The sequence below is a fragment of the Vulpes lagopus genome, chromosome 24 (assembly GCF_018345385.1).
Source record: "Vulpes lagopus strain Blue_001 chromosome 24, ASM1834538v1, whole genome shotgun sequence".
NCBI lineage: Eukaryota > Metazoa > Chordata > Mammalia > Carnivora > Canidae > Vulpes > Vulpes lagopus.
The window spans coordinates 23,872,236-23,897,763 of NC_054847.1; the positions used below are offsets into that span (position 1 = coordinate 23,872,236).

Sequence of the window (25,528 nt, forward strand, 5' to 3'; positions counted from 1 at the left end):
TAGATTCTTGGCTAGGCAATATGTCTGTGCCTTGACTCAGATTTCTTTCTTTTCTTTTTTTTTTCTTTATGGCCACTAAACCTACATTATCTTTCTAAAACAAAACAAAACAAAACAAAAGGGGCAGCCCAGGTGGCTCAGCAGTTTAGCGCCACCTTCAGCCCAGGGCCTGATCCTGGAGACCCTGGATCGAGTCCCATGTCAGGTTCCCTGCATGGAGCCTGCTTCTCCCTCTGCCTGTGTCTCTGTCTGTCTGTCTTTCTCTCTGTGTGTCTCTCATGAATAAATAAATAAAATCTTAAAAAAAATAGTTGTAGCCAAAAGATGTTAAGTGATTCTAATGCACATATCCTTTAAAAATCACCAACACACTATACAACTTATTTCTACACTTCCTATTTATTAAAGATGAGATAATTTGTCTTATGACTGTATGCTGAATCCTAAGACAAGTAATTTATATTAGGGATTACTTTTCTCCTGGCAACTCAACCAGGGTTATTGGGAAGTATTTGTTTTCTTTCTTGCTGTTGAGTTCCAAGAAAGATTTGTGCCATTTGAAGGATCCTCCCCTTTTGTATCTGATCCTTCAAGGTTAACCAGTGAATAATTGGGCAAACTCTTCCCTTCCAAAGCATCTTTTTTTTCCCAGTAAACAAACAACAAACCCTGCCTGCAACCTGAGTGCATGTTGCTGGCCACATTAACTAAATCGGTATACTCTCACCTAAGCCTTATTTAGTCTACCCATCTTCCATGAACTTTACTCCTTTGTGAGCAATGTCTACTATCCTGAAAATCAGGAAAGCTATTGTTACAAAGACTTTATTTAAAAAAAAATCAACGCAAAGTTAGTCATCCTGCCTGAATCTGAATAGGGCCAATATAGCAATTAGTAGAATGATGATACTCTCTGTCCTGCTGAAAATCCCCTAGGCCTATTACAGTTGGGTTTCATATCTTGCTTCCAGGGAAGGATGATGGAAGATGTGGGAGAAGGGACAGAAAAAGAAAGGCATCGCCATTAAAATAATTTCTTAGAACACAACATCCTTGAGTGCTTCATTTAACAAAATATGTCATTTTAGAAGCACTTCTGAGTGAAAGTCAAATGTAAATTTTATATACTGACTATAAAGAATAAAACGTCCTCTGGGAAGAAATTTGCTCACCCATGAAAGTTAGAAAGCCTTCATCTCCAACCCCAAATGCTAGATTAGTTGCAGATAAATGATGGATTGAATAGTTTCTAAGAAGACTCCTTGTTCAGCCTTCAGCTCTGTCCCTATAGAGCCTTGCAAGAGCATTTGTTTACAGTACATCATCCCTTAAGCCAAAGAGATTTTATCAGAGTTGTCTGTGGAATTCATCTATTTTGCTTTACCCCCTTTATTTTACAACATTTCAAAGTTTGCATTCCCTATAGTTTCCAATCCAGGCTGAGGGACATGAGTCCCTTTTATCCTGTGACCTGTGATCTTAGATCAGAAAACCAACAAGCAGTGACTCCTTGAGTCAAAAAGTGCGGCTTTTTTTAAAAATGCTGCTCTTGCTCTGCCTGTGTGAACTGTAAGTACTCGGTTTTATCACCTATGCCTCCAATCAAGCTTTCTTAAAATTGCAGAGGCAGACTTTCAGAGACCCATTAGTACATTGTGGGGCAGAATGAAGAGAAATGTCACCCTCCACCCATCCCCACTGTGCTAGGAAAAGGAACCAACATTAGACAGATTCTTTCAATTCATAATTACACTTCTCCCCACCTTTCTGTCACCCTTCCATATCAATGCTTAAGTAGGAGTCTTTTTATTATTAAAGAAAGGTCAATGTTTTTGGCCTCTCCATTGCTAAAGAGAGGAGTCTCTGAATAAAATGAAGAGCAAAACAAAAAGAATTGAAAGAGACATAAACTGTCCTCATGGGCCTCATATGCTTTCCCTTTAATCTGTAAGATCATTTGAACTTCTCTACCTAAAGAAAAGCTTAGCTGTGTGGCTCTCATATATTAGCTCATTGCAAAGTGACCTCTAAATCACTATTACTTAGAAACAAGCGCCATACTTCCATTCATTTCATTGTCCTGTAGTCTAGTTTCAGTGCTCTATTCTACTATATATTTTTAAAGGGCAGGATCTGTTTGCTAATAACCTCCCACTTGAATTTCATTTTCTTTCTCTGACCTCTGTCAAATAAAGAAAATTTAGAAAAAAAAAATTATAAAAGGATTTCTACCTTATATCCTAGGGGAAAGATCACTGTATAAATATAAGAAGTTCATTAATATCTTCCTATCTAAATAAAGTTTGAAATCCCACACACTAGAAACACAATAGAAGAAGAGGTCAACTCATGCAGGGGAACATCCACCCTAATAACTCAGTTATTTTAATTTTTCATTAATGCTTCTATTCCTATTACCCAGGGACTTGTTGTTTTTACTGCATTATTCAATTAGAAGTGATCACTCCCCATGTCAGTGTGATATAACCCTTTTGGGATAGCGTTTTGTGTTTTTCAGATGACATCATATTTTTAAATTAGGTGGCCTAAGAGGTCCTCTGAGGAGTTCCATCCTTCTTTACCTCAGCATTTCACAAAAAAAAGGAAAGCAAGTTCAAAGAAATGTAAACTGTCTTCACCAATAACAGCCAATGTATAGGAGGACAGAGGACACTAAACTCAGTTTTTTCATTTCTTCAAATGAGATCACTTCCAGTTTCAGGACTGCGGTGTTGGTTAAATATGATTATTCACTAATGTTTTGAAGCCATGTATTTTAACTTTAGTCAATTGGTTAACATGATGTTTTTGGAAGAGTTCCTAGAAAAAAGCCACCTGTCCCAAAATAATCTTGATACCATATTTGTCCTAATGTTTGAATATAACATACCTAATTATTAAAAACTGTTAACAACTTAAATCAAATGACTGTATATGGTAGATTAATCCTATTCCTAGCGACATCCTTAGAGAATAAAGCCAATTTTCAGTAAGAATGAGAGAGAGGGCTGTTAGGACGTTCTATCAAAAAAAAAAAAAAAAAAAAGATTCTCAGGTTAAGGTGTGTGGTGGAGAAAGTCTTTACTATGCAACAGACAGGTTTTTTTTTTCCTTTTTTTTTCCTTTTCTTTTATAGAGAGAGAGGAAGGGCAAAAACAGGGGAGGGGCAGACGGAGAGGGAAAGAGAATCTTAGGCAAGTCTAATGCCCAACAAGGGCTCAATCTCATGACTGAAATCATAACCTCAGCTGAAATCAAGGGTCTTACGCTTAACCAACTGAGCCATCCAGAGTCCCCACAACAGATACTATCTTATAAGCATTTTACTGTGAGGTGGGTACTATCATGTCTTTTGTACAGATGAGGAAATGGATGCTTGGAAAGGTTAAGTCAATTGCCTAAGGGTGAAAATATTCATAGAGGAACTGGGTTTGGAGCCAAGCAGGTGCGAATCAGAAGCTCTGATGGCACACTGTGCCTGCCTCCTCCCATGCAGTAGGTGGAAGGAAGGAAGGGGAGTGAAAGGACATTGTGGCACATGCTGCTTAGTATCTCTGCCTACCCAATAGCTATTCTCCCCCTTGTTCTTTAATAGCAGATCCACTAATTCTATTTTGGAAAGCAATGGGCCCTGGCAAAAATACTCATCACATCACACCTCATATGTTTAGTTCTGGCCAAGGATATTTAAGCAGAAATCCACTGAGCTTGATATTTTGTTAAACAGAGAGACTGGTACTTGCCTTTTCCATTTTCTCCTTCCCTTCTTTCTGCCTGAAATGAACTTATCTACTTGTAGGGGTGAAGTCATCATGCTCTGACTATAAGACTGACAGCTCCATGCTAAGAATGGGCAAAGAAGCATTTTTTTTTTTAAATGAGAATAACAAATCCCTACCTGGTAAGTCATTGTTTCTGCTGTGTCCAATGCAATCCTCACCAATAAGGTGATATGCAAAAATAGAAGAAAGGCCCACGTTTTTATAGATGCCACCATATTGCCTGAGTTTGGCCCCATATGGTAGTGGATACACACACAGCTCTGTGCCACATATTTCTACTGTGAGGGGCTATACTGCTCCCTGTGGCAGCAGTACCTGGGCACAGACCCAACTCCATACTGGACAGTTCAGTGCCGACACCACAACACGGGTTGGCAAACTGTAGTTTGGCCCACTGGCCAAATCCCACCTGTGGCCTGTTTTGTATAGACAGTAAGCATGAGAAAGTTTTTGGTTTTTTTTGTTTTTTGTTTTTTTTTTTTTTGGTTTCCCATTTTAAAGGGTTTTACAAATAAACACAAAATAAGAATACACAATGGAAATCATATGGGATCCAAAACCTGAAATATTTACTATCTGGTGCTTGATGGAAAATGTTAGCTGACCTCTCAGAAGGACAGCAGAGAGGAGAGTCAATGTACCAATTATCACAACAATCCAGATTGCAAATCATACCCTCCTTTCAGGCCATTTTTACTCTCCTTTGTTGGCCAGTGAGTCATTATATCCAAAGTATGATATGTAATCAAATGGCACCCTAAATGATTTTCTAAAAGGGTGCAGTGTAGGGCATTAGGGAAGGAAAAGAAACAGCAGAACTAATACCTTCCTGACTTAAAAAGAAAAAAATCCAGTTTTAAGTATATTAACATCAGATTGGCAGAAAACATCATACATCAGCTGAAGCAGATTGTTAGAAAGGAAGTATCATTAGGCACTGAACAGAAAATCCTGGAAGGAATTAAATTTTGAATACTTCAGAATAAAAGTGCCTTTCAAGAAGACTTCTCTGCCACAGGTGGTGTGAAGCTTTCATTCCACAAACAAACATTATCGCCATTCACTTTAATTCTTGTCACACACAACGATGCTAGGCTAACAACTAGATTGAAAGCTCTGAGTAGGAAGATGGTGATTTTCCTGATTTTCTATTCTCATCGCCTTGTAGAACCTAAAGATGATTAGCCATTTAGATGCTTGAAAAATTAAATAATATGGAGAAATAAGGGGTTTTATTTTTAATAGAAGGCTAAAGAATCATTTCTTATATCCAATGTAAGAATATAAATTAATAAATTTCTCCAATTGCATATTTGAAAAAAATTCATCCCAACCTGCAATCAGCTTAGTGGTAAACCAACCTCCCACAAAAGTTTGGGGGTTTTGGGTTTTGTTTCATTTTGTTTATGGCTTTTTTTTTTTTTTTACTAGAATCTGGGCCTAAGCAGAGGAGGAATATATGTGCATATTAACCTATCAAATTCCCAAATACATAAATTTCATTTAAGTTCAAATTTTTTTGTTTTTCTGCATGCATGTTTATCTTCTAAAGCATTTCAATCATTGACATTTTACAAGTAAAGCTTTTTTTCCCTCAAAAATACTCATTTTTTTTCCTCCTATTAGAATGTTGTCATTGCAGAGCTTTCCCACATCATAATAAATTTGATGATATATTGCTCTTCTTATTTTAAAGGTTAAGAGGATTTAGGAAAAATAAGTGTATTGCATCAGCTATTTTCATCTAATATTTTGTAGATACAACACACTTTGTCTTCAAATCAAAGATGATAACACACTCTTGTCCATACACTGAGCACAAAATTATCCTTCCTAAGAATCAGTCTCCAAGGTTTTCGATTTCTAGTATTTATCTTCACATTGAATGTATACATATATATAATTATAAAATTATGCAATTATTTTATGTAGATCAGTGATGACTGCATATGAATATCATAAAACAACACATTACAAAGTACTATGATTAGAGAAAATGATAATTGTGAACATCTGGATTGAGAAATTTAAATTTGAAAAACTCTGATATTTCTCATAAAGCTTTTTTCTATGCTTGTCCATATTTCAATGGGTACCAACTGAAACCATTTATTTGGGACGGGCTAATTTAAATAGATCCAAATACGTAGCACAGATCAAGCACTCAGGTAGAGAAATAGTCATCTCTCTGTTTTGTTATGTAACGACACTGATATAAGAATAGTTTTAACATTTCCTTCAAGGATATTCAGCAATTTTGTTGTTAAAAGATAGAGTAAGAACTGCCAAAATGAAGAAATATTTTTAAATAGAATTCATCAAATTTTATTGGAGAGGAAAATAACTACTTAAAAACTGCCAAAAAAATATCTTGAGCAGGTATGAATTTTCATTTTAAAATATTTTAAGAAAGCAGAAAAATCTATCTGTATCTTTAATGGACCCATATGCAATTTCTAATTTAAGGCCTCACACTGCTAAAGCCCCTAATCTCTGTGAATGAAGGATCTACCTTTTCTCAAACCCAAGGTACTATTCACTTCCCAGGCAGGGTGGACATTCAAATACTTAACAACGCTGTGGTGAATACTCCAACTATTCACTGGAAATGCCCAGTCAGGGTGGATGCTGGCTGGCAAACACAGGTCTAGTCCATTGGTGTGGTCCTGACGGGTATCCGCCCTTTTTGAAAGGTGTGAATGGGCATGAGCGGGGGAGGGAGATACTTGTCATCCATCCACTTTAGCATTCACTGCAAGGTCTCTTTCCTCTCTGGGCTTGAGTTGTGATCACACAGGTCCTTGCTACTCCTCTTTATTACAAGCCTCTCCAGGCTGAGTCTCCTATTGAACTCCCTCTTAGGCACAAAAGTAACATCATTATTTTCTACTCTTCATCAGAATAAAGGAAAGTCCTGGCTCTCTAGCCATGTCTTCTCAATTGTTTTTGCTTGGTTCCAAGTATATAGTTCCATAGAATTTTTCCCTTTAACATGGCCTTCCTGCCCATGCACTCCACAAAGGTATCTCATGTCTCTGTCATTTTTCCCATTAGCAATTTTGTGGAAGGATCAGAGCAGAAACACAAGATTCTACTCCCAAAACTCAAAAATGTAACTTTTTATTCTGATTGTGCCATGGCAACCCTCCCTTGCAACTAACAAGGAGAAAACTCCTAGATGGTACTTAAATAGGGGAGAGTCCCACTACTTCTATATTTCATGCCCAGTGTATTTATTATTGTTGTCTTTTCTCATTACTATGCCATCTGTACACATGGCCATACTACTGAGATGTTTCTCCATCTTTTTCATGTTTAAACAACTTTATTATTATATAATTCACATCCATACACTTCACCCATTTTATTATGTATGAGCCAATGTTTTTAAATGTATTAACAATGTCGTGCAACCATCATTGCAATCTAATTTTAGAACATTTTCACCTTCAAAAGAGATGCCATACTCATTAGCAGTCAACCCTCATTTCCTCCAACCCCACCTGGCCCTAAGAACCACTCTACTTCTGTAGATTTGCCTATTTGAAATCTTTCATATGAATTAATTCATAAAATACATGGACTTTTGTGACTTGCTTCTTTTCCTTAGCAAAATGTCTTCAAGGTTTATCCATGTAGCTTGTACAAGTATGTCATTCTTTTTTATTGCCAATGATATTCTTTTGTATGGATTTACTACATTTTATTTATCCACTGGGAGTTTTTTCCCCACTAACCTATTTTTTTTTTCTTTTATCACGCTGAGAAACGTTTCTATGCTATAGGGAGTCTAGCATAGACTAGCATAGCAAAGGTTTTCTGAATCAAACTGGTGAAAATTACAAATGTGGTAAGCAACTACAACCTATTTCTATGGAAGAAGTGATCTGTTCAAAGCAAGGAGCAATTAATGCAAATATTCAAAAACCCATATGCTGTGAAACTTAAAAAAATGCTAGCAAACATAAAGAAAATGAATAATTATTGCTGCTGCTTTCTAATGGCAAGATTTTCATCAAAACTTATATTGGCCCTGCCTGCAAGACTTGTAAACAAGTAAATAGAAATGGAAAGTAGAATCAGCAATTGTTGTTTCTCACAATATCAAGCATGAGGGATGATGGATTTTTTTTCCCCCACTTCGACCCAACAGCACTATGTGATTGCTTTGAGAATACTGATAAACTGGCACACTTGGTTGCTGGGGGTGCACAGACTAAACCAGAAGTGCTAGAAATACCAATACCAAAATTTAGGAGATTGTTCATACTCCATATGACAGTGGAAATAAAAAAAAAGTGTAACAGATTTAGCTGTGGCCCTATTATTTATAGTTTTGCTTTAGTGGCATTTTTCATGTATGCAAAACCCTTAACGGACTCCAAGTTAGATGCAGTGGTACTCTTACAGTTGGGATCCACATATGCCAAGGGCTTCTGAATGTAATATTATAAAGTCAAAGAACCTCCCTGTATGGATGAATAAATGTAATTTCTGTCTTGCTGTTTCAAAAGAAAACATGTTCAGTAATTTGTATGGTGCCTGAAGACATTAACAGAAATAATATTGCAGCTCAACTTGATTACTTTACTATTCCTTCTATATGCTCTTCTGTCTCAAAATGGGTGAAATAAATTATTGGAGAGGGTCTTATTCCTTTTTAGTGTTATGTTGTAAAGGATTTTTTTTCCTCCTCAAGTTATTTTTTTTCTTGCAGTAACACAATCACATTGAAATAATTAACCTTGCATTTTCTTCTGTTCAAAAATTAATCCACACCTACAAAACTGCATTTTATGTTCTCATTCACATAGTCATTTTAAAGGAAACACAAGCAAAAGGTTTCAAGTTTCTTAGGATATTTGGGGAAAAAAAGAAAGAAAATAAAAGAAGCAACTAGAACAGCAGTCATCTGTGAAAACAACTGACATTTAGTTTCACATGTAAGGTAAATCTGAATGGCATGAGAACCTTTCTACTCACAGATATCTAAAGACTCGTCTGAATCATCAGGGCAGTCAGGGTCCCCATCACACAGCCAGCTCTGGGAGACACAAGTCACATGATCGTGGCAAAGAAATTCACCAGGATCACACAACTGCTGATCTGAAAATGAAAATGTTTCAAAATAAAATATGAATGATCTGAACATGAACACAAGAGCAGTACAAAGATGAAATGTGGGAAAGCAATACATAAAAGGTACATGAGTGTGATCCACATTTTTTGTTCAGTAGCAAAACTAAACCAATTATTTATCTTAATTTTAACCACCCAGCTCAAGCACATAATTTTGATAGAATTGACTATGTTGTGGTCTCACACAATCTGTTCAGAAAATAGTTAAGAATTCTGTTTGTGTTTATGACTAGAAGTTTGGTCATATTGGATAAGGCATATGGCTATCACAGCCAGTGGGTTTTATAGAAGATGTTGATCCAAAGCAGACGTTCTTGAGTATAGAAATTTTAGTTTCCTCCTCTGCTCCAAGAGAAAGAAAATTTAGAAATAAAAATTAAATATTGTGCTTAAACTCCATCTCTGAGAATGCAGTTCCTAACTACCCATCCTGATACTGGGGCTTCATGTGTCTCTACATCAATTAGATACCCATTAACATATTATCCTTTCTTTTCTTTTCTTTCTTTCTTTCTTTCTTTCTTTCTTTCTTTCTTTCTTTCTTTCTTTCTTTCTTTCTTTCTTTTTCTTTCTTTCTTTTTTTTTTTTCTTTTTTTTATAACTTCCCAGATTACAGCTTCTACTGGACAGCAAAAGTGATAGCAAACTTCCATAAAGCTTTGCTCTAACTTGGGTTTCTGTAATTGGTTGTATCTGAAAATCACATTATTGTCCTCCCATGGCTTCAGAATATTTAGGATCTGTAGTCTTTCCTCAAGTTCTAGTAAACTCATCATATATCTTGTTTGTTTTGTTTTTGCAATATAATTACTTATACACTGTGAATCCATTCAATAATATATTTACTTTTTTAATATTTTAAATGTCTGAAATAGGTATGATTTCTTTTACAATTGATGATCTCTTAATGTGAAGAAGTGTTAGGAACATCTTAGCCAGTTGATATCACTTATACTTTTGTTATGTATATACAGGAATGATTCAAGATAAAAATCTATCAGTAAATAGGTTTTTTAATATGTATCAAAAATTCTAAGTGATATGAAAGCATTAGATCATAACCTAATTGACCCTCCCTCCCCAGTAATATTCAGAGTAATGATGCACTTTCCACACAATGGGATAAAATATAGTCTATCTTTCCTTTCTCTCCTTCAACCTCTTCTCTCTTGACCCCAACATAATTTTCAGTAATATGCATTACAAATACTCACAAACATGCATACAGCTTGTGGATATATAACTTTTTTTTCCACTTTCAAACTATAGATGTTACCTGAAAGTTCCTATTATTTTATCTTATTATATTTTCCAATAAATTCATCATCAATACCACCACACATATTACCAATAATATCATCGCTGAGATTTTTTTGTTTTTGTTTTATATTAAGTTGATTGAGCATATTCTGTATTTGGCTCTAAAGTTGGTGCTACAAAAATGTAGAAGTTACCATCTTTGTCTTTAAGGATCCAGCCAGCAGACTGCTTGTGCCAACATATACAGGAGGAAAAAAGTACTTTTATACAACAAGTTGCCAAATAAATGATAAATAAAATAACTGCTAAAGGAAGAAACCACAGAGAGAAATGAAGACAAAAACAAAGAATAGTTTGAGGATGTAAGCATTACTTTAAAAATGGGTAGGATTTGGATGAGTGGAGAATAAAGATAGGGCATCTAGACAAGGAATAGAATGACAATATAACTAAGAAACTACTTATTAAAATGTATTTGAAACAAAAAAATTTCTAAAATCAAAATGACATTCAGGTTATAAAACCTTGATTTTTTTTCCCCTACAAACAGTCTGTGTGATACTTATAAGTATGTTTCACTGCTAGGGGAGGAGGGCTTAAATTTTGCTTTAGATCATCACATAACTTTTGCGGTTAATGTAGATAAAATTCAAACTGTTTTGCTTATAGACAAGGAGATCTAGAATTTTAAAAATGAAGGAAAGCTTATTAATAATTCTATGGAAAACAAGCATAAACCAAATTTATTCCAGAAAAATCAGAATGGATGTTCATTCTACCTATAGCTACTCTGCATTTGATTTATGATCTTGGGATGCTAGATTGTTTTCTTCCTTCTTACCTCCCAAACTATAACAAATTGCTATGAGGATAAGGGAGAAGAGATGGTGCTTTGCTAAATACCATTGTATCATGCCTGACTCAGTAAACAATCAATAAGTACTTATTGAAAGTGTAAAAAAAATAAAAGAGGACCATAAAGAACTGTTTATGGTGTTGGAAAATAGCAACTCAAAAACATAACTCAGAGTCAAGGAATGAAGGACCTTGATTACCCTAGGAAATGTTTTGTGGATAATTTGAAGTCATACAAAAGTACTTAAGAAAGGTTACTTATGATAAACTATTGTGCAAAGTCATCTCTCAGGAGGTTGTTGCAATTGTCTAAAGAGAAGCTCCTAATATTTGAACTAAAGTAATGGGGACTATGATGGAGACTCTGCTCCAAGCAATATAAGAGTTAAGAATTGGTGACCAAATGGCTAAAAGGCTCAAATATATCTCTAAGTAAATAGCCCCAGGAATTGACTGTATAGCATCCCCAAACCAAGATAAAATACAGGGATATTAAAAAAAAAAAAAAAGTAATGTGCATGTGAGCCTGGTCATGGGGGCAGTGGATTAATAACAGTATTTATAATAGGGGGAATAATTAGTGTTTTATACTGTTTTTTTTAACCTCAAAAGCATTCCTACTTCCACCATCCCTATCTTAATGTGTTCATGCATTTACTTATTCAACAATCATAAATGAGTTTCCACTATATTCTAGGCACTGGGGATACATTTTTTTTAAAAAATGCATAAATCCTTGTCATCACAAAACTTAAATTTTAGTGGCAAAATAGAAACAAAAATAAAATAAATGGGTTAAATGTATAGAATATTAGAAGATAAGAACCTATGGAGAAAAGTAAAACAGAGATGGAGATTAAGAATTGGAGGCTGGAGGGATCCCTGGGTGGCGCAGCGGTTTAGCGCCTGCCTTTGGCCCAGGGCGCGATCCTGGAGACCTGGGATCGAATCCCACGTCGGGCTCCCGGTGCATGGAGCCTGCTTCTCCCTCTGCCTGTGTCTCTGCCTCTCTCTCTCTCTCTCTGTGACTATCATAAATAAATAAAAATAAAAAAAATAAAAAAAAAAATTTAAAAAAGAATTGGAGGCTGGAGATACAATTTTAAACAAAGTCAGAGAATATGTCACAGACAATGTAACAATTGAAATAAAGACTTATGGAAGGGAAGGGTGGCATCTATTTGGATAAAAGATCACGTGGTGGGATCCCTGGGTGGCTCAGGGGTTTAGCACCTTAGTTTAGCCCAGGGCGTGACCCTGGGGTCCTGGGATCAAATCCCACATTGGGCTCCCTGCATGGAGCCTGCTTCTCCCTCTGCCTGTGTCTCTGCTTCTGTCCCTCTCACTGTGTCTTCATGAATAAATAAATAAAATCTTTAAAAAAAAAAAAGATCATGTGGTAAAAGTCATATACTAAGACGATGAGGCCGGAGGGTACCCAGCAAATTTAAAGGAACACTAAGGAGATCATAATAGCTGGAGAAAAAGAAGTAGAAAGAGTTGAGGTCAAGAAATCAGTAAATATAGGGCTGAAGGCAGCAGATAAAGGCTTGAGTTTTACTAAAAGTCAAATGGGAAACTGCTGAAAGGTTCTGAGGAAAGAGACAATCTTAATCTTTTAAAGGATAAAGGGTTTCAGTGAAGGATTTTAAAGGATAAAGGATTTCAGTGAAGTGAAGGCGGAAACAAGATCAATTAGAATGTTATCGCAATTATGTATATGAGAAAGAATTGGTTGGTAGATAAATACATTGGTGAAATGGAGTTTTAAGACAGTGTTTGATGAGGAAACTTAAGTCAAATATTCTGCTCACCATCTCATTAAATGTCAGAATCTTAAATTCAGATCTTTGACCCTCAGTGTATGACTTTTCAACTGTTGGGGGAATATAATGAGTATGAGATGCTTGAGAATAAATATGCATCTGGCAGTGATGCATTTAAGTCTGAAATTCAGGAGAATAATCAAAGCTAGAAACATGGAACAGACCTGGAACTGTGAGAAGACAGTGAAAAACCATTAGAATAAAAGTAGATGAAATTAAAGTGAGGTGGGGGAAAGGAGATGAGGGCAAAGATCTAAGAGTAGGTCAGACAGAAGACAGAGTGGACAGAAAGTATAGCCAGAGATACAGTAGAAGAAGGGCAAGGGAAAGGGAGCTCTACTAAAACCATGTGAAATATCAAGACTTGGAATGAGGAAGGGGGTCATTTTGACAGCACTCCAGTATGGTGAGTTCTGAAAAGATGAGTAAGCTTATGGGCTGAGGGAAAGGTGCCAGTGAAAGAAGAGGAACTGCACCCCAAGGATATGAAAGTGGAACAGTTTCCCAAGGAAAACTCATGGAGCTGGAATGAGGACTGAAACACTAGTAGGAGTATCTGCCCTCAGGAAGAAACGATAGAAATATGAAATAGATAAACAATTAGCTGGTAGGGAAGCTGGTATTCTTGCCTGACCTTGTTTTTTCAAAGAACTGAAAAGCAAGATTACTTTTCGAAATTTGGGAAAAGGTAGAATTGGAAAGAGAGGTGAAGGTTTAGAGTAACTGCTATGGGGAATTGGAAAAGGAATCAACTAGGAATTTGAGAAAAGATTTCTTTCGAACACTGATGAAAATCCAGGTAAAACTGAAAAGTGTATATTTAACAATTACGTATTTTGTTCATTTTGTTTTGTATTAATGTACACCTACATTGAACCACAGATACAGAATAATCCCTAGGGGGAAAATCTCAGAAGAAAATCCCTTGGGAAAATATGCAAACCACCCTCAATACATATTCACATGTATAGATGTGTATGCAAATCCATCCTAATTCAAATATTTATATATGGGTGTGTGTATATATGTATTAGGAATAAGATAGACTTAAGAGGATTTACTTAACGAACCTATGTTATCAGCTTGCTAAGCAAGCTCCAACCTTTAAAGACAATTTGCACTGCTGTGATTTTGGGGACAGTTTCATATTATCCCTCCAGGAAACATCAGTTAAGAATAGCTTGCTATGACTCACCTATTTATTTTTCAACTAGATATTCCACTTCAAGGTCGGTTTTTAAAAGCATTGATTATATGATTCAAATGAATGAATTTTCAGTATTTCAAGGTGAATATTTTAGAAGATATCCACTAGATTGAGCTCCTTGAATCAGAAGCTAAATATGTTGTGTGCGTATGTATTTTCCATTTATCCTATTTAATGCTTCATGCCGTACTTCTGAGATAGTCAAACTAATCTTATTTAAAATATCTTCCTATTGTATGAAACGTAATGTTATACACTGTAATTAAAACAAGAAGCTTATGAGAATGTGCAGGCAGTTTCACTTATATCCCTAAGGAAGAAGATCAAAGCTAGTACCATGTCTATCTCTTTATAATAATAGACTCTTGCAATCAAAAGACATGAAAAAGATTAGGACAACCATAGCCTATAGAGTTTACTAAGTTTGGATTCACCCTGGCTTAGTATAATCTTGCTACATTTATATGAAAACATCTATTGTCCATTTTAATAAAAAAACGTATAGTAATATTTTTGAAATTTGGATACAGATACTCTTGTTTTTAATAGATGGTCTTAAATGAAAGATTTTAGATACATGAGTTGCTATAGACTATCTAATTTTTCTTTTCTCTGGGTGACTCAGTGGTTGAGCATCTACCTTCAGCTCAAGATGTGATCCCAGGGTCCTGGGATCGAGTCCCAGATAGGGCTACTTGTGGGGAGCCTGCTTCTCCCTCTGCTTCTCCCTCTCCCTCTGCCTATATCTGCCTCTCTCTGTGTGTCTCTCATGAATAAACAGATACAATCTTAAAAAACAAAATAATCATTTTATTTTCTCATTTTAATGTCACAGTGAACCACTACTTTTTATCTTTTCAAAAAACAAGAAGAATCAAAGTCAAATACTAAAACTAATATTCATCAAGAGGGATCTATTGAATAGCTATGGAGACTGTAGCTCCTTAAGCATTTCACCATGATCAATTTATAATAATGTTATTCATTTCCCTTAGAAGTCAACTTGCTATTTAAATACTAATGAGAATGTTAATTTACAAAAATAAAATAAAATAAAATAAAATAAAATAAAATAAAATAACTGCCTACTACAAGCATAACAGGACACTATGGACACATTGAAAGGAAGTATAAATGATGAAGTCTGGTAATCATTACAAATTAAAGGTAAAAGAAGGGTAGTACCCACTCAACAGCTAAATTCCTGAGGAGTGCTATATTGATCCTAAGTTAAAGAATTGCTACAACCTCCTGCAGAAGCTAAGTATCAGGAAAGGCTGGGACTTAGGTTTTCAGATTTCAGTTAACATCAAAAATATTTATTCAGTATATGTACATCTCATTGCTAACAGATATATGATGGTTAATAATACACCACTCATAACTGCTAAAAGAGAAATACAGCTATATTTCTTTTCTTCTCATATAAGAGGCAATGATTTCATTACTGGAAGGACACAATTTTTGTAGAGGTCTACAGAAAGTATTACTAATTCAACTTCAAATTTCAATTAAGCTTATGTAAAATTAAATGAGCTGTGTTAGTTATTGGGTATTAGGAAGTAGCTTACATCTTTCCCCCTTATATTCATGTACTCCAGAAAAATGTGCATATGTAAATGAAGAAAAAATACCTCAGAATTCCATATGAATTGCTTTTCATAATATGGTTAAAGGATTTCTTCTTCAGTGCTTTCCTCTACTATCCTTTCATGGTTCAACATACAGTTGTAGTTCTCGATGCTGTTCTATTCACTTTCCCCAAATACATAATTGTAGATGCTTTTACTGCTTTGTTGCTTTGCTTCGAATGCCCTTTCCCATACAACAAAATTCTAATCTTTCTCTAAATTCCAAGAACATTTTAACTCTTTTAATCAACACTTTTCAACAAATGTTTTCTTCCTGGTCACCAGTTCCATAGCACTCCACCCAGTATCGCTTGGGCAGCACATATACTAAAAGTGGAACACTCCACCCAAACTACCAAAAAGCTTTCACAGTATTTTACTCTGTGTATGGTAGCCACTGGTGATGAGCTCCTGGGAACCAGAAGCTTCTGTCTTAAGACTTCGTATTTGCCCTAGCAAGGTGATTTCAATGGAAAAAAAAAAAAATCAAATTTTCCAAAAAGAATTATGCAGTATTTTTTATTGGGGAGAGGGAGAAAAACCAAAGCTATACCAGTGTTTTATATTTTATTATCAGAAAGATAAATAGCTTTATTTAGTTAATCGCCAAAAACAAAACTAAGTTTTCCCATGGTTAAAATAAAATAACCTGAATACTAAAGATTACACCATATAAAATTAAAGCATCCATGAAAACTAAAAATCAAACTTGAGAGAGATTCAAAGTTATCCTCCAGAGTCTCTTAAAGATTATACTGAAAATTACACTTTTACAATAGCTGGTTATGCAATGCTAACTTAGCCAAATATGTTAATGATAATGGTTTTTCTTTTTTTTTTTTTTTTAACATCGTTCCTTCAGAAATATCATCATTGTAAGTGTAAGATAAAATGTAACTCACCATTTTAAGTCTATATTTAATGGAAATAGGAAAATATATTGGGATTATATTAAGAAGGTTGGTGAGAGGAAAGGTAGGTCAAAATGGTCAAACCTGGCAGTTTCATTTTATCAAGGAATTAGTTCTCCTCTGCAAAATGCCTGGTTGGTTAAAAATAAACCATATTATATATTATAAGACTATAATTCATAGTATCATTTATCTTTGTTAAATCCACCCTTAAAAATCTGCTCAAGCTTTTATTAGAGGGGCAATTAGTAGTGAAGAATTTTAAAATCAAACACAGAGAGGAGCCTTGAAAATTTCCTAAACAGACAGGCTGCTTTAGTCCTCTAAGCAAAGCCTAATTTGGCTTATTTTGCAAGACAAACGAGGCTAACTTGACCTGGGTCACTTCTTGCTTATGCCTCTGAAAATTCAAGTGACACTTTGATTGTTCCCCAAAATGGATATAAGGTAGCCACCAACCAATTCTCTTACATTTAAGAAAATTCTAATATTGTAACCAATCACTGTGACGAATAACACTGCTTCCACACTACACAAGCTGCTTTATAACAATATACCCCTAAGCCTTATTCCATGTATTGGTTTGAGTACTCTCAGTTTGCAAACTATCTTTTTGGTGTGTGTACAATAAACTTTTGTTAATCACCACTTCAGTGATTCATTGGTTTTTTACTTTTCTTCTTTTTCCTGAGCTTTTGACAAGAGTATCCTCATTTCAGTAATAACATGATATTTAATTAACAACTTCCATTGTCCTGCTGAGTCATTACTGATCATTTAGAAACTTACTCTAACAACAGACATATATGCACATACACTCATACAATATGTACATATATCGTTGTATTTCAAAATAGCATACCACTCCACCAGAACTCTATTATCCTCAAAACTAAGACTGATTAAGAGAGATTAACCAAATGCTTGAATCAGAGTCCTTTGATGGGGTGAATAATGGTACCCCAAAAATGTCCATATCCTAATTCCCAGGCCTGAGAATATGTCACTTTATATAGTAAAAGGGACTGGCCAGATGTGATTAAGGTAAGGATCCCAGATCATCCAGGTGAGCCCAATGTAATCAGAAGAGTTCTTAGGGAAATCAGAGAGGAGAGAAGATGTGAAAACAGAAGCAGAGGTTGGAGTCATCTGATACAGGGGCCAAGAGCCAAGCAATGTAGGCAGCCTCTAGAAGCTGAGAAAGGCAAGAAAATGGATTCTCACCTCAAGCCCCCAAAAGAACTCAGTCCTATTGACCCTATTGAGGCTTCTGACCTCCAGAACTGAAAGATAACGAAATTGTGTTGCTTTAGCCCACTAAGTTTATGATAATTTGTTCCAACAGCAATAGGAAACTAATACCAGACCCAGATTACATTGCTTTTTGTTACTTTCAGTGCTGCCTGCTTAAGTAAAATATCTCTTCTTCCCCTTGATGTCAAATGACAGTTAAAATACGTCTGCACAGAACTAAAGCCAGCAATAATAACTAGAAGCACATGACAAGATTTCATGAAGAATACATAATAAATGCTCAAATGAGTGACATTTCTGGGAAATAAATGACTTGGGAGATGAGCGCACATGTGTGTGTGTGTGTGTGTGTGTGTGTGTATACATGTTTGTATTCTCATGAGATGAGTAAGTGCGAAAATGTGATACACTTCGATCATGAGAAAATTACTAGTTGTATATATTTATGCTTTCTGCCGGCTACCAAATTTGCAGTCACCCTATGCCTTATTAAGCACCAAGTAGTTTTGGTGCTGCAAATGGCAATTTGTACTTACAAAACACCTTATATAAAACCCAGACAAAATTGAAAATTTTAAAAAGTACATTATCTCCAGGAAGTAGCTTTTCTCATTTATCATTTCTATCATAATGAACAAATGAAAAGTATCTCTGTAAACATTTCAAATCCAATTTGACATTTAATTTTCAGGGAGAAAGTTGTGTTTTATTTTCCTTGATCATTTAAACATTGTTAGCCTACTTGTTGGTTGGTTTGTTGCTTTTTTTTTTTTCCCTCAGGCAGTGATATGGAAAATTGTAACACACTCAGCATAGACCTGTTTGGAACTTTTTCTTTACCAAGAAAAAAAAAAAAAAGTACCAAAGTAAAAACCCTGTCTTTTATTTAGCAAGAGACAAAAGATGTATTTTTCAGTGAAACAATACTGATAAATTCAACATGGTTGACTCCGGTTTTTATTATCATTGGACTAAAGCTTTGCAGTTCTGTGTCCTTTTCTGAAATTTCAGTGGAAATGTTCTATTTCTTTTTACCTGTCCTTTCTCAAAAGCCCTCTGAAATGAATCTGCAGAGTTATTTCATATACTGCCTTGTTAAGGAAGGGGAAAATTTTGACAGGTCTCCTTCGTAAATGTAAAAGAAAAAGCCTAAATTATTGACATTTCCTTGCAAGTTCTATTCTCTAAATCCTCTATGATCCTCTTCCAATCTCCCAGGGGGAACCAAAACTCACATATTTTTTCTCATCTCTAGGCTTAGTGAGATATGAAGCAGATGGTAGGGTTTTGGCTCTTTCAGGGATGATGCAATATCTCCTCTCTGTTATGCTGTGTTTTAACCACTAAGGACTCTTCAAAGACTAAAATTTTACTTATCTCAAGTTCCAATTTTGATTTTAAAAGATATTTCTCAGTCAGAATTTCTTATTTTCTATTTTAAAAGACTTAAACTTCCTCCTTTAGTTAGTACTCATTTATGGCAAACCAAAATAGGCACAGATGAAGACAAACATGATTTCTACCCATAAGTTGCTGAGGTGTAGGCAAAAAGAGAAATATTTACAATAATGTGAAGTAGGTGTTAACATAGGTGTGTCTGGGTATCAGAAGAGTGTAGCAAATGGAGAACCCTGTGCTATGGACAGCTGAGGGTTAGGGACAGCTGAGATGCAGAGAGGGCATGCAGAAAACAGTTTTAATTACCTACCCAACAGCTATTTTGCCACTGTTGAAAACCCCCACATCTTACTGTAGAGGCAGGGAAGGCCATTCGCTTGCTTTCTCGATGGTGTTTTTTGCAGCTGGGTATGCACATGTGTCCCAGTGTTAATCAATGACAACTGAAGTAGAGAGTCTGCTAAGACTCTCCCTGGGGGAAATAATTTTCTTTCTATTAAAAAGAGACTTGAGAGGAGGAGCTTTCCTGCAGTGCTTTATGTTGTATTATTATTATTTTGAAATCCTGAGCAGCCTCAGCCATAATCAGAGCATGAGGATGAACAAGCCTGAGGACAAACCCAACACAGTGAGGAGAGCAAGGTGGAAAGACATTCATCATTGGGTTTAAAAGATACTGTTGGGCTATCTTAGGGTAATCTCTGTACACCTTTTGTTATGTTATACAACAAATATCCTCGTTACTTGGCCATGGTACATTGAGTAATTTCACTACAAATCAGAAGAAACTGATACATGAACAAGGGAAGCTTCCCCCAGAGAAGTATTTTTTAAATATTTTCATATAAAAGGGTGAGATTGTCAAACTGACTTGTAGGGGATGATATTTGAACAAAAGGAAGATCAAATAGGGAAAACGTGGCATATTACTGGAACCCCAAGTGATACCCATGGCTAAAGTTTAATTTATGTGTCAAAGATAGGCTGGAAAATAAGGTGAATATTCACATTGTTTGGCTTGAATACAGTCAATATTTTAATATGCTCCTCATGCAGTAAAACTTACTTTTTGTTATTTTAAGTTGCTACATTTTTAGAAGATTTATCTGTGTGGGAGATAATAAAATGATACAATAAATAGTAATAGTTATTGAATGTAACTAAATGCTACATGCTTAATTAAACAATGTGTATTTCATTTACTACTCACAAAAATCTGTTATTTGTATTTGAAAAATCATATATGTGACTGTTTAGAAAGTTGACTTTCTTAATATCATCAGTCTTGGAAGTGGGGTGATGAGGATGTGAATAATCATATGACTGACACAAAGCTGCTCTCATAACCACCAGAGGAGTTTTTCTCAATTTGGAGATTACTGGCATTTTGAGAGCAACAATTTTTGCTTTGATGATATAGTTAACACCACTGATTTCTAGAGATTAAATACATCAGTGCCTTTGGTGTCCATAACATACCAAAATATCCCCTTCACATAGGTGCAGGTACTACAGATGCTGCACTGAAACCTATCTGGAAATCATTTAAACAGTATTCAATCTCTTTTAAACTACTGAGACTTTGTGGTGCGCTTGGGAGCAAATTTCCAAAAATAGGCCCCTGATGCTTCCTTCTTCTCAAATCTTTCCCAAGTTCTGGCAGATGCCTTAAATTCCATGTATTTAAGTCTCAGATCGATAAAGGCAGCAACTATCCTTAGAAGGAATGAAACTTTATCATTTATTTACAGCCTTGTGAATAAAAAATAAAAAGAAGGCATTATGGAGATGGAGGCAATCATGAAGATATAATACAGATTAAAAGATCGAATATTAAGAACAAATAAGGTTGGAAGCACCATAGGCACATATCCTTGATGATATTGTCAAGAATTTCCTTCTCTAGTATTCTCCAAAATCAAAGTTATGGAATAAATGAACTTTCCCGTTCCTTCTACTTTATCTCCATGATCAAACAAATACTTAAAATGCGTGACAGTCCTCTAGGGGGGAAATTAAAAAATGGTGAGATAGTGGTTTTCATAGAATGGTTACCCTTTGGAGACACATGTCTAAGCCCCAAATTATCAAATGAGAAGAGCATCTTTATTAGTTAATGTGATAGAGGACAGAGGTCCCAGCTAGACAGGCTTATGTTATTTGGATAATTGTGAAATATGAATAAAAGTTCAATGGGTTTCCTAAACATAACTATAAGTAACAGAGATAATTAAGTACTTCTCTGCAGAAGACACATGTCATGAGAATTTAAATGAATCCTCGTGAAAGTAATTATTACTCTATCAAAAGAAAAGGTCTAATGTAACATTTTAATGTTAATAGGAAATTAGAAAAGGTAGCCATGGGGGCCTAAAGGAATATAAATTAAGCCTCATAATGTTTTCAGGGAGAGATATAAATGCACACATTTTCTCACATTATGCCAATGATTTCACTTTTTTTCCCACAATTAAGAAATCATCGAGACACTATACTTTAACAAAACACATATTAAGTCATATTATGTGACTATGTATTAGACTGTTATTATTTTCTGTTCAAGTTTTGGTGATGTTATAATTGCACAGTTGTATTAAATATAAGAAAATGATAGATAATCAAAACAGAGAAGAATCAAAACTTCTGAAGTTCCCCACTCATAGACAGTAACTGCTACTACATTTTTGAATATTCTTGTAGACTTTTCTATCTAGAAAAAAATACATATAAATCATTATAATTTTTTAAACTATTCACTATATTGCTCTGTACATTGCTTTTTTGTTTTTACTCAAAAATATTTTGTGATAAATGTTTATATTGGTAAATCTAATTCTATATAATTAACTTAGTAAGGTGATGATAGGCAATTTACCACAAGAATTTTCCATACTTTAAAGTTTTAAAAATCAGGAACGACCTTAAGGTCTAAAAATAGGTAATAGGTAAAATTAAAAGTTGCAATAAACAATTCTGTAGGTAATTTCTGGTTATTTGTCTTACTTAAAAGAAAAAGGAGGAGGAAGAGGAAGGAGAGAAGGAGGAAAGAAACTTAATGCATAAAAGTGAGATTTCAAAAAAGAATTGATTTTTAGAACTTTTGATGTGCTTAGGCAAATTGTCCTCCAAATATATTATCAAACTTTCACCCCAACCTTAATTTTATCCCACACCCCACTTACACTTGTTATTGTTTTTAGTGACAGTACAGATTATATCATCGTAATATTTCTTTTGACCTCAAATATTTTCTTCATATTTTCAGACTATTTTCAGAAGCTTGTTAATTTTTATTAGAATAATGATAACAGAACTTGGACAAATTCCATGAAGCTTTGATATCCTGGTGCCTGCCATATAAATGATCTTTTGTTTTTCAGGAAATTTGAGTTTTAAGAGAGTTGTGACCTCATTCTTGACCTGTATTCTTAAGGTGCAGTATCCTTCCCAGAAAGATAGCTCCAGGGCTGCCATGAGGGAAAATGAACTATCTATGTAGTCCTGTAATTTAAACTTCCTTCGTTGAATAATCTCTTTGCTGAATAATATTCTTCATTTGCCATTTTGATGTTTGGTTGGCCAGTTTTAAGGAAAAAGTGTGTCATTTATTTCCAAGGAAAGTATCAATTGGGTTCTTCAAAAAAACTTTAAATACGAATTTTACAAACATGCTCTGTCCTATAAAATGTTTTTTAAATAGGTAGGGGGACTCAAAATACTTCCTCAGTTTTGGGCAAGCTGAGCCCTAGCTCTGCTTGGCCAGGCAAGCCTAGTTCACATAAGGCCAATGCTAAGCATTAAGGAATATTTTTACTCTCATGTGCCTACATTCACATAGGAGAAATGATACCTGGGAATTCCAAGAGGGTTGATGATGAACACAATCACCTTCAATGGAGGATGGAAGATTATAGAGCCAATATTCAGATTTTGGTTGGGCATCAACTTTGATAGGGAATTAAAAAGTATTTCTTTCATTTGATACCTTCAAATTTCTACTGCACAATAATTAATATATTTAAAGTGTAATCTAATTCAGAGAAAGAACAGCAAATCTTGGCATATCCTAAAGCTAGAATTCATTTTAACATTAATAATATTTAGAAATATTCTTTAGAAATATAGACACATACAGAATAGGTACTGGCCAAAAACATATTTTACATATGAACTTTATCTATGTCCCTATATGTCCAAGAAATCTAGCTACTTCAATCTTTTAATTAATAGGACCTCAATCCACAATCTTCTGATTCACCTATTTACAGCTATTTTCCTTCAGGCCTTGGCAAATCATGAATATCATTCCTAAAATCATTTTACTGTTGTAAAGAACAATTGCAGCTATATCTTGTTTTATTGCACTCTGCTTTATCATGCTTCACAGATATTGTGCTTTTTACAAATTGAAGATCAGTGACTATTCTGTGTCAAGCAAACTATTAACACCAATTTTCAAACACTTGCTCACTATGTGTCTCTGTATCACATCTTTGTAATTCTCATAACATTTCAAACTTTTTAATTATTATTACATGTGTTATGTTGATCAGTGATCAGTGATAGCCACACCCACATAAGACAGTGAACTTAATAGATAAATATTGTGTGTGTTCTAACTACCAGCAGCCATTCCCCTATACCTCTCCTTCTCTTTGGGCCTCCTTATTCCCTGAGAGACAACAATATTAAAATTAATATTTTTAATATTAGTCAATAACCCTGTAAGGCTTCTCAGTGTTCAGGTAAAAGGAAGAGTTGCATGTCTTTCACTTTAAATCAAAAGCTAGAAAGAGTAAGCTTAGTGAGGAAGGCATGTTGAAAGCCTAGAGAAACCAAAATCTAGGCCTCTTGCATCAGTTAATCAAGTTGTGAATACAAAGGAAAAGTTCTTGAAAGAAATTTAAAATGCTACTCTAGTGAACACACAGTGATTTAAAAAAAAAAAAAAAGCAAAAAAGCCTTCATTCTGATATGGAAAAGATTTTCATGGTCTGGAGAGAAGATCCAACCAGTCACAACATTCCTCTAAAGCCCAAACCTAATCCAGAGCAAGGCTCAAAGGCTGAGAGAGGTGAGGAAGCTGAAGAAAAGTTTGAAGCTAGCAAAGTTTGGTTCATGAGGGTTGATGGAAAAAAGCCATCTTTATAACATCATAGTGCAAGGTGAAATAGCAAGTGCTAAAGTAGAAGCTATTGGGATGCCTGAGTGGCTCAGCAGTTAAGCATCTGCCTTCGGCTCAGACTCAGGGTATGATCCTAGAGTCCCGGGATCGAGTACCACATCGGGCTCCCTGCAGGGAGTCTGCTTCTCCCTCTGCCTGTGTCTCTGCCTCTCTCTCTCTCTCTCTCTCTGTCATGAATTAATAAATAAAATCTTAAAAAAACTAGAAGCCATAGATTTTCTATAGAAGATCTCTAGCTAAGATCATTAATGAAAGAGGCTACACTAAACAACAGATTTCTTGTGTAGACAAAACAACCCTTTTATTGCAAGAAGATGCTATCTAGGAATTTTGGAGATAGAAAGGAGAAGTAAATGACTGGCATCAACGCTTCAAAAGACAAGCTGACTGTCTTGTTATGGGCTGATAGATGATGACTTGAAGTTCAAGACTGTTCATCTAGCATTCCAAAAACCCTCAGGCCTTTAAAAATTATGATAAATCTACTCTGTGTTCTACAAATGGAACAACAAAGCCTAGATGACATCTGTTTACAGTATGGTTTATTGTGTATTTTAAGTTCACTGCTGACACCTATCACTCAGGAAAAAAAAAAAAAAAAAGATTCCTTTCAAAATATTACTGCTCATTGACAACATACCCAGTCATCCAAAAGCTCGGATGCTGTACAATGAGATTAATATTTCGTACTTGCTAATGCAACACCCATTCTGCAGCCCATAGATCAAGGAGTAACTGTGGCTTTCAAGTCTTATTATTTAAGAAATACATTCCAAAAAGCTTTAGCTGCTGTACATAGTAATTATTCTGATGGATCTGGGCAAAATCAATCAAAATTCTTCTGGAAAGGATTCACCACTCTAGAGGACATTAATAACATTTGTGATTCATAGGAAAAAGTTAAGATATAACATTAACAGGAGTTTGGAAGAAGTTGATTCCAACCCTTATGGATGACTTGGAGGGGTTTAAGACCTCCGTGGAGGAAGTAATGGCAGATGTGATGGAAATGGCAAGAGATTTGGAATTAGAAGTGGAGTATGGAAATGTGACTGAATTGCTGCAATCTCATGATGATAT

At 35.1% G+C, this 25,528-nt stretch overlaps 1 protein-coding gene across 1 annotated transcript in view; it reads right to left on the reverse strand.

Moving 5' to 3' along the window:
* The window catches only part of LRP1B (LDL receptor related protein 1B), a 1,815,754-nt gene that overhangs the window by 1,473,964 nt on the left and 316,262 nt on the right, over positions 1–25,528 (reverse strand). The window contains exon 2 of the mRNA XM_041739937.1: positions 8,766–8,888. Within this exon, the coding sequence (XP_041595871.1) occupies positions 8,766–8,888 (123 nt within the window). The remainder of the gene's footprint in view (positions 1–8,765; positions 8,889–25,528) is intronic.